Source organism: Siphateles boraxobius, unplaced genomic scaffold (assembly GCF_051911475.1).
Source record: "Siphateles boraxobius isolate OS27281-9 unplaced genomic scaffold, OSU_SipBor_1 22, whole genome shotgun sequence".
In the NCBI taxonomy this organism is placed as follows: domain Eukaryota; kingdom Metazoa; phylum Chordata; class Actinopteri; order Cypriniformes; family Leuciscidae; genus Siphateles; species Siphateles boraxobius.
The window spans coordinates 1,237,826-1,252,111 of record NW_027508833.1 but is presented as its reverse complement, the minus strand read 5'-3'; the positions used below and the strand labels follow the sequence as shown (position 1 = coordinate 1,252,111).

Here is a 14,286-nt window from a genome sequence, read left to right as displayed (position 1 = left end):
GGCTGTCGACTGCGTTTTTCGCTTGATATTTGCATAAAGTCGAACTGCCCAACATTTTGACGCTCTTAATGCTTTTTCCGGTCCGCTCAATCCAAAAATGCACTGGGCGAGCGTGAAGCTCGACTTCCATAGGAATGAATTGAAAACGCTCGCTCCGCTCGCCAGTGGACACGCACCGTCAGAAGCTGATACTCGAGCTAACGACTGCACATGTGCTTTAGTCTACCCTGAAATATAGCTTTTTTAAGCACAAGAAACATTTATGGGACAGTTCGTGTCAGATTTTGCTGATTTGAAATATGATTTTGGTAATACTGATGTAATGAGGTCACAGAGTAGCCTTATTTACTATGGCTTCAAACGGGAAAGGGTTCAGTTACCCTTTAACATTGCTAATGTTTGCGGTCAATTTAACCCCAGAAAAAAAAGACAAGAAAAATAGCAAAAAAATGACAACAGGCTGGCATGGATGTTCTGCAAGTGTGTATCAGAGCATGAGACAATGTAATTTATTAATATATTTACAATCTGAAACAGTAAATTAAGTACGCAATTTTATGGAGGAAAAGCGAAGAATCAATCTGCATTCTTTTTTATGATCATTTTATAAGATTAGTTAAAAGTCATCAGTCTGATACAGTTTGTTTTGACCATTTAAGATACCTGTTTGATGGTTAATGTTTTTAACAATAATTGGTTGTTATAAAGTGTTATTAATGATATTTAAAGAACATAAAAGCATGGTTTCACAGGCAGGGCTTATATGAAACCAGGATTAGGTCTACAGGTCCTTCTCAAAAAATTAGCATATTGTGTTAAAGTTAATTATTTTCCATAATGTAATGATAAAAATTAAACTTTCATATATTTTAGATTCATTGCACACCAACTGAAATATTTCAGGTCTTTTATTGTTTTAATACTGATGATTTTGGCATACAGCTCATGAAAACCCCAAATTCCTGTCTCAAAAAATTAGCATATCATGAAAAGGGTCTCTAAACGAGCTATTAACCTAATCATCTGAATCAACTAATTAATTATAAACACCTGGAAAAGATTCCTGAGGCTTTTAAAAACTCCCAGCCTGTTTCATTACTCAAAACCGCAATCATGGATAAGACTGCCGACCTGACTGCTGTCCAGAAGGCCATCATTGACACCCTCAAGCAAGAGGGTAAGACAGAAAGAAATTTCTGAACAAATAGGCTGTTCCCAGAGTGCTGTATCAAGGCAACTCAGTGGGAAATCTGTGGGAAGGAAAAAGTGTGGCAAAAAACGCTGCACAACGAGAAGAGGTGACCGGACCCTGAGGAAGATTGTGGAGAAGGACCGATTCCAGACCTTGGGGGACCTGCGGAAGCAGTGGACTGAGTCTGGAGTAGAAACATCCAGAGCCACCGTGCACAGGCGTGTGCAGGAAATGGGCAACAGGTGCCACATTCCCCAGGTCAAGCCACTTTTGAACCAGAAACAGCGGCAGAAGCGCCTGACCTGGGCTACAGAGAAGCAGCACTGGACTGTTGCTCAGTTTTGCATGTCATTCGGAAATCAAGGTGCCAGAGTCTGGAGGAAGACTGGGGAGAAGGAAATGCCAAAATGCCTGAAGTCCAGTGTCAAGTACCCACAGTCAGTGATGGTCTGGGGTGCCATGTCAGCTGCTGGTGTTGGTCCACTGTGTTTTATCAAGGGCAGGGTCAATGCAGCTAGCTATCAGGAGATTTTGGAGCACTTCATGCTTCCATCTGCTGAAAAGCTTTATGGAGATGAAGATTTCATTTTTCAGCACGACCTGGCACCTGCTCACAGTGCCAAAACCACTGGTAAATGGTTTACTGACCATGGTATTACTGTGCTCAATTGGCCTGCCAACTCTCCTGACCTGAACCCCATAGAGAATCTGTGGGATATTGTGAAGAGAAAGTTGAGAGACGCAAGACCCAACACTCTCGATGAGCTTAAGGCCGCTATCGAAGCATCCTGGGCCTCCATTACACCTCAGCAGTGCCACAGGCTGATTGCCTCCATGCCACGCCGCATTGAAGCAGTCATTTCTGCAAAAGGATTCCCGACCAAGTATTGACTATTGTGTGCATAACTGAACATAATTATTTGAAGGTTGACTTTTTTTTTTTGTATTAAAAACACTTCTTTTATTGGTCGGATAAAATATGCTAATTTTTTGAGACAGGAATTTTGGGTTTTCATGAGCTGTATGCCAAAATCATCAGTATTAAAACAATAAAACACCTGAAATATTTCAGTTGGTGTGCAATGAATCTAAAATATATGAAAGTTTAATTTTTATCATTACATTATGGAAATTAATGAACTTTATCACAATATGCTAATTTTTTGAGAAGGACCTGTATATAGTATTTTGTACAGTGTGTCGGTGTAATGCAGAATGCGGCATGTGGGTGTCGCTGTTCAGTCATATGAACGGGTTCGACATCATTCATTCCCATCAGGCATTAAAGGGGAAATCAATCACACTGGAGCAGCAGTACAGCGGGTGAGTTAACTCAAACTCAACTTTTACCAAATAAAATGATGTAAACTCTAACAATGAGACATCATCTGTTAAATATCCGATGAATTACTCGATTAGTTCGGATTATTGAGATTTAATCAACTCGACAACAACATCAGTCAATCATCTGATTTGAGACAAACTGATTCAATCAGTGCGTTTGATTCACGCGTTTCTTGTGTATCTGTCTTTTGTTTGTTTTATGTTGTAAAGCCATTTAATTCAGAACATTAGTAGTTATATTACATGTATCAGTAATTGTTTAAAGTCTTGCTTTACATGTAAACATCAGATCCCACACCACACACTGTAGGGTAACGGGGCTAGTTGTCACACTTTTACTTTAGTGAGTTTACTTTTTTAATCATTTTTGTATGCACACACACACAAAAAAACATTTTTTTTACATTTCAATTTATATTTCCCTTTAATACATTAATTAAGAAATAAAAACAAATTTAACCTAACAGTGGGGCATGTTGTCAGAATAATCTGACTTTAAACCATGTATTATAGGATTTTCAGCCACATTTAGGAAGAAAAGCAAATATGTAACAACAAGTTAGTGTAAAAAGTAACATCTGTGAACAAATATTGTAGTTAACAAAATGTATAAGTGTACAACATTTAAAACGCATGTGACAACTTGCCCCGTCCTGACATTAATTCAATGTGAATTATTCTTGTACAGAGCACAAAGTTCAGCATTTCAACTGACACCTGCCTTCATTAATGACTCCTGTCTGAATGTGTGAGTGTGGATTTATATATTTATTCAGTTCACTGTCATTTAAAGAGCTCAGAAATACTGCATGTGTATTATACTAAAGAATAAACATGTTTTAGATTAGAATAGTTTTAGAACTGAATGAATTATTGCATGTGATCTACCGAAATGATACTCATGTAATTTTGTCCATGTGTTTTCTGAAGTTATGACATATTTTGGGATTTGGTTCTTCATTCTCTCTCTCTCTCTCTCTCTCTCTCTCTCTCTCTCTCTCTCTCTCTCTCTCTCTCTCTCTCTCTCTCTCTCTCTCTCTCTCTCTCTCTGTGTGTGTGTGTGTCTTTGTGGTGTATCTGTGGTGTTTTCAGCTCAGCTGCTGTTCATTGATGATTTTCAAGCAGACATGAGCAGCACTTTGAAGTTTCCGTGTGCAATCTTTAACGTGTGATTCATTAACCATGACAACTTGAGTGTCAAAGTGTTTTCAGGAAAACAGAGTTATTTTTCTTCTTCTTAAAAAAAAAGGAGCTACTAAACCTGAGAATTTTTGCATAACCTGAGAAATATGCATAATTGCAAAAGTGCATAATTCCTTTAAAATTACATTGTTTTTGCGGATCCGTGTGTACGGATTGTTTTGACAACGTTGTCGTCTGTATGCCAAACTTTTCAAAAATGCAAAGCAAAACCGTTTCCGTTCTAGCACATCATTGTTGTGTAAATGTACCCTAGACAATTAAATATCATAATGAATTTTAACATTTTTTGCATTTTTAAGGCCCGAGCACCGATAGTGTGAAGACCCTATTAGAATTGCTGTGTTTATTTTATATTGTACTGAGGAGAATATTATCTAATTTTTACGAGAATTAAACGCATTTGCCATAAAAATAAAGTATTCTCATTATCCTAATGTGTAAAACAGTGAGAACAGACTGATAGATTGGGATTTTTTTGCATTTTATGGATCATTTGTTAGGCTGTTTTCATTTAGGAAGATCTTATGATTTAAATCTCCTTAAAGTTGAAGATGTTTCTGTGCTGTGAAAAAACTAACAAAAAAACCCCCAAACAAACAGATTTTAAGTTGAATATGTGAACGTGCAAAACTCTTGCATTGAGCAATAATAAAAATAGTGATTCTGAAGTTTCTGAAAAAAAGAAAGCTAATAATAATAATAAATGCACATGCTCTGTTGGGCTGGTCTTCTGAGATGTAGTCAGGCCTGATTTATATGGACCTCCCATACAGGACTGAGAGATGTCCTCTGTGCGCACTCGTTCTCTAGCACTGAATGCTGTTGTCTTCTTTTACATCCTGAAGGTCAAATGGCGAAACCGTACGAGTTCAACTGGCAAAGGTCCGTTCCTCATTTCATGCAAGAAGGGGCATATTTTGACAGATTTGATGAGGTATGAATATTTCTCAGACTCATTGTCTTTGTTGTTTGATGAAAAACATGTTTAGGTGTTAAATCATGAAATATAGTTTTAGAAGAGGAAGGTACTAAATCCAAGAATATATAATCATGCATTTATATATATATATATATATATATATATATATATATATAATGTATATGTGTGTGTGTGTGTGTGTGTGTTTGTATATATAATATGTGATATATATATCATAATATATAATTTGAAAATTAAAATTTAAATGTTTACACCATTAGGGACCATAATGATTGTGAGCATTGAGTGTCATTTATTTCAAGTAATGAAAATGTTTCTTATGGTTTAACTATAACTAAGATAACCCTGTGTTGTACTGCCTTATTGTTTTGCTGATTGGAATAAAAGGTCATTATACTGCATTGTTTTAATGGTAATGCACTGAAAAGTTAGTAATTTTAAAAACTACAATTTTAAACCATCTCTGCATTTCAGTAATGATAATTTGTTGGGTTAAAATGTGCATTATTAAACCGCTTTTCATTTTTCTGGTACCCGGATTCATTTAAGATACTAAACAAAACAGAATAGCTCAGCTGCTGTAAATATACCATGTTTTATGTAATGTTTGAAGTAATGTCATCATTCATTCGTAAAGAAGATCCTTCTGGACGCTGGTGACTTTAATCGCAGAGGATATTGTGAACATCTGTGTTCTCAAAGACATTCGTCCCCTGGGAACATTCGCTCGGCCTGGAGAAGTTTATCTTGGAATAAAAGTTTTCTGGAAGGATGTATTCTCATGAACGATGTGTCAGAGACGGGATCTGAGCTGTGAAACCAGCGTACAGATTTCCCATGAGGCTTTCAGAGGTCTCCCTCTCTATTAATATGAGATCAAATTCAGCTTTATTTGTTTGTTATCATTATATTTTTGCCATTATCTCTTGAATACTTAAATTTATTCTGTTGACATTATGAAGGTGGTTTATTTTACTATGTTTATTTCTTCCCAAGATGCAACAAGGAGTTTCTTTCTTTCTTTCTTTCTTTCTTTCTTTCTTTCTTTCTTTCTTTCTTTCTAATGTGGAGTTTCTCATAGCAGCTCTTTCATTGATCCTCAATATGAGCTTGTTTATACATTCATAAAACAAGATTATAAAGTGCTATAAACATTACAGTTACATGCGCATCGGGTTCTATTAAAGTAGTAAGATGATAACAAACGTGCTTCAAATGACGCTCAATCTCAGCTGACCCAGAACAGTGTTTATGCTTCTGCTTTATTTCTGTTTTGCAGGATCCGTTTGTCTTTGAATCAAACTGTTTTTTCAAAGCGGATGCTTTTGGATTCTTCCTGACGTGGAAAAGTGAAGGAAAGGTACAAGTTGTGTGAGAATGTAATGCATTCTAGTTTCTTGTCGTCTATGGCTGCGTTCCAGTTCATGTGCTATACTTTAAAAGTATGGACTTGTTGGTGATGTTAAAGCATCATATTTTCTGCAAAATAAGTCACACTGGTCATAACTGGTCAATGTTGAGAGAAAAAAACACACGGATAAGTCGCATTGGTGTATAAGTCAAATTTTACTATTACTATACATTCAGAAATCATATAAAATACGTTCACATTATCAACATGTATTTTAGTTCACCTCACTTCACAACTAGTACTTTAAATGGAACAGTATTCAGAACAGAACAGGAATACAAAATATAAGTATTAAACAAACACAAATTATAGTGTAATTTATTATAAACAGGGTTTGAAATTAACTTTTTTACCCAACGGCCAATTTGGCTACTAAATTTTTAAGTTACAGGCCATTCAGAACTTCTACTAGCCAGACAAAATAAATGAACCAGATTAACTGCGTCACAGTTTATAGGCTATATATATACATACTAGGGATGCACCGATACCACTTTTTTCAGAATCGATCCGATACCAAAAATTCTGAGTATCGACCGATACCGATCCGATACCAACACAGTTTTTTTTTTAATTAAGTAGAATCTATATAACTCTGTGTGTTAAACTGATAATCACTCTTTTGTGTGTTAAACACAATCTACTTAATACAGACAACTTCATTATAAAGAAAAACAAATCCAAAAAATATATGATCATAATCTATGACAAAAATGCTTTTATAAACTAGATTAGTGGATAATTCAGCAGTAAAATTTAGTCTAGAAGAATCATAAGTCCACAATAATTGTATAAAATCTGAACATTTAGTGAAAAAAACAAATAAGAGACAATAAGTGCAACACTAAATCTGGTAAAACGTTACACATTGCTCTTTGTACTGTAAAATACATTCATGAAAAACAAGATTACAAAAATCAAAAAGATAAATTATTTTATATATAGCTAATAGGCTACTATACAATTGAGACATGTTTTAAATGTATAGCACACCTGTTTAATGAGGCTGCAACATATGATAGATAGGACAGAACAAGAAAGGCTATTAATAATCTTTCATTGCGTCACTGTATTATGATATGAAAGGCTGCAATACAGTGCGGCACAGAGCGCTTATGCGCATCCCGAGTGCAGAATGATGCGCTTGAAGCAACACGGAGTCACAGCGCGCAGAGTCCGCATTGAAAAGTTCAGAGCACAAACGAAAGACATAGATGCGTAGTGTATTATACAGTATCTATCTATGCAACAGTTTATAGAGCCTTTCATTTTAACAGTTTTAAATTTTAGTTACTGTGCGCGTGAAGAACAATTATAGTGGACTCTACTCTAGTGTTGTGATCTAACAAACACCCGGTAGAAACATGATTAACATTACAGCAATAAAGTCCAACAAGATAAAGTTGTTTTATGCGAAACCATACAATTTTATCTACAGATCAAGTATAGTAATAGTAATATTGAATCATCTTGGAGAGGGTTTCATCATGTTGACTGTCGTAACCAAACGTGACACTTTGATTGAATATACTGTATGGAGAATGACTGACAGCCGCAGCTGAGGGAAAAGTTTACGTGATCTTGAATTTATATGACTTAAATGTTAATTTCTATCTCACATTATACTATAATGGCTTCAGAACACTTGTAATATAGTGCACAAAAACTTTATGGTGCTTTATAATGTTTTGGTGCTATTGTGGAGCTTAACAATAACACAGAATATTACGCACAATATCGGATTTGGATCGGCCTCGTCTGATCGATACCCAAACCGGCAAAAATGCTAGTATCGGAGCCGATACCGATTCTGAGTATCGGATCGGTGCATCCCTAATACATACATATATATATATATATATATATAAAATAAAATTTGGATTTCATATATTAATTTCTTATTCCAATAAAATCTTGTCATCCAGCATCTCCTCCTTTTCAGTAAAAATGTGTTTTAAGTGGACAGATCCATACAGTACAAAGAACATGTAGGATGTTGGAAAATAATGTATTTTCTGTTAACCAAACGCTTTTTAATCTTTGCTATTGCTTCAACGCGCGCCGTTATTTGTTGCGTAGTGACGAGTGTGTTCAAGTAAGGCAGATATGAGCAGATTCTGCACAATACGCTGTATTTAATATATCATGATGAATCACGAGTTGAGTATTTGCATTAAATCTGCACAGATTTGGCTTACACGAACTTTACCATCAAAGTAAGTAAACATAATAAGTAACACACCAAATTGTCTAGTGATTTTACACGTTACCCGCCACAGTCGATTTATACCCGCATTTGGCGGCTGTTAGTTTCAAACCCTGATTATAAACAACATTTATTATAAACGTACACACGTTTGAGTATGTAGTATGACACATCACATTATTACATTGCATTCGTTGCATTAAAGTCCTACTGCAGACAATCATTTTATCATTTTTGATCATCAAAATGTTATTTTTTACTGTAAATATAATTTCTCTATGCCTTCAAATAGCTTGAATTTAACTCTCCACCCTTGCTTCATGTAGTATAAGCGGTTCATGAATATGCAAATTAGCCCCGCCTACCACACATCAGATTACCTGGTCCACTCGGTCTCTGGGGTCTTCAGCTGATAGTTTAAATCCCGTCTGGCTAGCGTGATGTTTAAGCATTAGGTCAGTAGACTGAGAGTGGCTGTTTGAACACATGAGCGTCTACACTACGAAAGTGCTTTCGACCTCTGGAAGTGTTTGAAAGTGTTTATCAGCTGGCCCCGATGGCCGATCTGATTGGTTGTTGTAGGTCTATACAGTTGAGTGCAGAGGCATTTTCTTTCCTGGTTTGTTTGAAACACAAGCTCAAAACATTTTAGACCCCGTTTACACCTGTATTTAGAGTCATCCACTTGTGATCCGATACCAGGTGTAACCGGGGCCTAACCTCCACTGCCCGTCCCATGCTTTGGTTCACTGCAGTTTTAAGGAGAAAACACTCTGCAATAGTGCTGACTTATGATTCTGCACATGGTTTGTCTTAAAGCATATTTAAAAAACCACATAGACGAATAAACAACATTAAAAACGTGATTTTCACCACAGTTCTTTTTTAATTCATTCATTTTTAGGCTCATATGTCTAAACATTGAAAACTCTTACAATAAAAAGCATGCCTTATCATAATTTCGATTTGTTTCATGTCTTTTTCATACAGGAGGGTCAAGTATTAGAGTTTTCCCTGATCAACAGTATACGTGATATCAGTGTACCTAAGGTAAAACCAATAAACTCAACATGAAACCCTATTTGCTTTCTTAATTCATCTTTTCATTTTATTGTGAATGATTTATCAGTGCATGTTTCTCTAAAGAAAAAATATTTGTCTTCGTCATCTTAATAACCGCTCTTTGGCATTAATAAAATTAAGTGCTACTCAGGTTTTTTTTTCATTAAATATCTTGTTTCATTCATCAAGCTTAAATAAATAAATTTTTTAACCAAACTGACAGCTCTTTAATGGCCATTGTAAATGTACATTTTGATGAGGTTTGAGTAGTGATGATGATGGACTGCTAGTGCTCTGCTTCATGCACTCGTCTCCCGAACTCTCCGCAGGACCCAAAGATTCTCTCTGCGTTGGAGGCCACGGGAAAGTGCGACGCTAACCTGGAGGGCAGAATCATCTGCATATGCAGCGGCACAGACCTGGTGAACCTGAGCTTTATGTACATGGTCACCCAGAACATCAACGCTGCCAAGGTAACGCTCGCTGTGAGCAGCCAGGGTTATTATAGGTCACTAAAACTACAGGTAACACTTTTATTGGTAACACTTTATTTTACAGTGTCTTTGTTACATATGTTAAATGCACTTACCATAGTAATAACAGTAAATTATGCACAATTGCATGCAACTCTCAATCAAATCCTACCCTAACCCTATAGTATGTACATGTAGTTGATTAATATTACTCAGTACTTAAATATATAATTACACTGTAACAATCACACCTTAAAATAAAGTGTAACCCTTTTTTTAAGGTGATGTAGTGACATGTTACTACATGTAGTTACTAAAGTAATAACAGGAAATGCATACTTACAAGTAACTAACCCTTAACCGTAACTCTGTAGTAAGTACATGTGAGTACACTTATTTGAGTAGGTACAGTGTAATTACGTCACCTTCAAATAAAGGGCTTATTTTATTTCGGCTAGTTTTTTTTTAAGGCAACATTTCTAATTTTCATTTAGTTTAAGTTAATGTACTAAAATAACTAAAGAAATCATAAAAACTACATAGATATATTTAAAAATAAAATTGCAACAATTAAAGTGAAAATAGAAAATATAAAAAAATCTATTTTTTATATTTAAAAATTATTAATAACAACTATAATAGGTTCTTAATGATACTAAAAAACACTGGCTGTGAAAGAGTAATGTGGGAAAAACATATACAGAAATAAAAGATTATGGACTAAAAAGTGATTTTGAATTGATCTATCAAACATATTCATGTTTTCATGTACTGATGTTTACATTTTCCTTGACTTCCGCTCACTGCGTCAACACCATCAGATTTTAAAATAATGTGAAACATTTTTATTATAAATATTAAGAAATCTAGCATGAACTATGATAATTTGGATTTACATTTACTCGTTTAGCCGACACTTTTATGTAAAGCGACTTTAAAATACAAGATTGTTGCTAACCAATTGCTAACAGTCTTACACACATACTGTATATATGAAATATTATTAATTCAATTAACTTCAATTAATGTTTATTATTAATTGTCTTACACACACACACACACACACACACAGACACAGACACAGACACAGACACACACACACACACACACACACACACACACACACACACACACACACACACACACACACACACACACACACACACACACACACATATATTTCATATATAATCATACATATTACTGTTTTTTTTTTAAACATCATATTTATAAATATAAAATTTCTGTTAAATGATATATAAAAAATCTGACCAAAGATTCAACCCGTCCCTGAAGGATTTCAGCTGAGGGAAGGTCATCAAACTCGCATCTAATTCCATCTCCTGACGTCTCCTGTCACTGCCGTCACCACTGCTGGTTTTATGGGCTCATGACTCCTGGGATGCGTGCACTTGTGTTGATCTAGCAGCTGCTGTTTCGGGACTCTGGTGGTCTCAGCTTCATGTTTTGTCTGAAACATGTGCTTGATTCATTATTAGATTTCCGGGAAGAAAGAGTGTTTGCCTTAGGAGAGCATTAGAAGTGACATCCTTAATGTCCTGGAATCTGGTGTAAAAATAGCACACTCATAAAACGCTAAGAGAGAAAAACATGTTCACAAAACAGCACATCTTCCATTCATTCATTCATTCATGCAACCTTTCAGGCTCAATCTTTTTATGTGTTTTCCCCAGTGCATTATTTAAAGGGTTAGTTTACCCAAAAATCAACATTCTTTCATTTTTTGCTCATTTACCCTACTATCATTCTGTTATCTTTTTCCAATACAATAAAAGCAGTGTGTAGGCTCTGTCAAGCTCTAAAAAGCAACAAAGCATGGAAACTAAACAAAAAAGCATCATAAAAGTATGTTGACACTTAAGCATATGAATGAGAAGAATATGCAACTCCGGTGTCATGGGTTTGATTCCCAGGAAATGCACGACCTTATCAAATATATACTTAGCAATGCAAGCCGTAAATGCATAAATGGACATGCAATGCATTCCAATGAATGAAGGAAGGAATATGGGTTTGAAATATCATGAAATCTGATCAGTTTTTGCTCTCCTTGGGAATCGAAGCCATGACCTTAATGTTGCTAGTTTCATGCTCTACTGTTTGAGCAACACATCTGATGTGTCTTTCTGAGAAACTAAAATCTGAATCGAAAAATCTATCGTCAGTTGAACCGTGCATGACTTTTGGTTACATATTTTTGTTTGTCTCAATCATTTTGGCCATGCATAGACTGGAAACTCAGTGACATTTTAAGTTGTTCCCTTATTTGCTTGTGCATGTTTGCAGAAATGGACAGGCGGCTTGCGGTCACTGATCCAGAACTCTCGAGCGAATAACGTGTGTCCGATGACCTGCCTGAGAAAACAGTGAGTGACGCCAGCTAATACATCACGGCTAATACATCATCACAGCTAATACATCATCACAGCTAATACATCATCACGGCTAATACATCATCACAGCTAATATATCACAGCTAATACATCACAGCTAATACATCATCACAGCTAATACATCACAGCTAATACATCATCACAGCTAATACATCACAGCTAATACATCATCACAGCTAATACATCATCACAGCTAATGCATCATCACAGCTAATACATCATCACAGCTAATACATCATCACAGCTAATACATCATCACAGCTAATACATCACAGCTAATACATCATCACAGCTAATACATCACAGCTAATACATCATCACAGCTAATACATCATCACAGCTAATACATCATCACAGCTAATACATCATCACAGCTAATGCATCATCACAGCTAATGCATCATCACAGCTAATACATCATCACAGCTAATACATCACAGCTAATACATCATCACAGCTAATACATCATCACAGCTAATACATCATCACAGCTAATACATCACAGCTAATACATCATCACAGCTAATGCATCATCACAGCTAATGCATCATCACAGCTAATACATCACAGCTAATACATCATCACAGCTAATACATCATCACAGCTAATACATCATCACAGCTAATACATCATCACAGCTAATACATCATCACAGCTAATACATCATCACAGCTAATACATCATCACAGCTAATGCATCATCACAGCTAATACATCATCACAGCTAATACATCATCACAGCTAATACATCATCACAGCTAATACATCATCACAGCTAATGCATCATCACAGCTAATACATCATCACAGCTAATACATCATCACAGCTAATACATCATCATCATCACAGCTAATACATCATCATCATCACAGCTAATACATCATCATCATCATCACAGCTAATACATCATCATCATCATCACAGCTAATACATCATCACAACTAATACATCATCACAGCTAATACATCATCACAGCTAATACATCATCACAGCTAATACATCATCACAGCTAATACATCATCACAGCTAATACATCATCACAGCTAATACATCATCACAGCTAATACATCATCACAACTAATACATCATCACAGCTAATACATCATCACAGCTAATACATCATCACAGCTAATACATCATCACAGCTAATACATCATCACAACTAATACATCATCATCATCACAGCTAATACATCATCATCATCATCACAGCTAATACATCATCACAGCTAATACATCATCACAGCTAATACATCATCACAGCTAATACATCATCACAACTAATACATCATCACAGCTAATACATCATCACAGCTAATACATCATCACAGCTAATACATCATCACAACTAATACATCATCATCATCACAGCTAATACATCATCATCATCATCACAACTAATACATCATCACAGCTAATACATCATCACAGCTAATGCATCACAGCTAATACATCACAGCTAATACATCATCACAGCTAATACATCATCACAGCTAATACATCATCACAGCTAATACAACATCACAGCTAATACATCATCACAGCTAATACATCATCACAGCTAATACATCACAGCTAATACATCATCACAGCTAATACATCATCACAGCTAATACATCATCACAGCTAATACATCATCACAGCTAATACATCATCACAGCTAATACATCATCACAGCTAATACATCATCACAGCTAATGCATCATCACAGCTAATACATCATCACAGCTAATACATCATCACAGCTAATACATCATCACAGCTAATACATCATCACAGCTAATACATCATCATCATCACAGCTAATACATCATCATCATCACAGCTAATACATCATCATCATCACAGCTAATACATCATCATCATCACAGCTAACACAAGCCACTGGAGCAGTTTCAGCCTGCTAATGCACTGTCTCAACTAGTTTTAAAGATTTTAGGAAGTACTTATATGAGTTAATTACCCAGAAAAACATTATTTAAAGTATATTCTTGGTTGAAGTCAATGTGCTGAAAAATAGCACTAATAATTATTTTCTCTAATC

At 35.5% G+C, this 14,286-nt stretch overlaps 1 protein-coding gene across 3 annotated transcripts in view; it reads left to right on the top strand.

The window, feature by feature from the left end:
• The first annotated feature begins 2,485 nt into the window (after window positions 1-2,485).
• plcb4a (phospholipase C, beta 4a) overlaps window positions 2,486-14,286 on the top strand; it is a 62,404-nt gene continuing 50,603 nt past the window's right edge. For all 3 annotated transcript variants that reach the window (XR_013206568.1, XM_077238293.1, XM_077238292.1), the window contains exons 1-6: window positions 2,486-2,515; window positions 4,585-4,673; window positions 5,959-6,039; window positions 9,287-9,346; window positions 9,688-9,831; window positions 12,139-12,218. Coding sequence is in view for 2 of the 3 variants with exons in the window: in XM_077238293.1 (XP_077094408.1) it covers window positions 4,590-4,673; window positions 5,959-6,039; window positions 9,287-9,346; window positions 9,688-9,831; window positions 12,139-12,218 (449 nt within the window). In the remaining variant the exon portion in view is untranslated. The remainder of the gene's footprint in view (window positions 2,516-4,584; window positions 4,674-5,958; window positions 6,040-9,286; window positions 9,347-9,687; window positions 9,832-12,138; window positions 12,219-14,286) is intronic.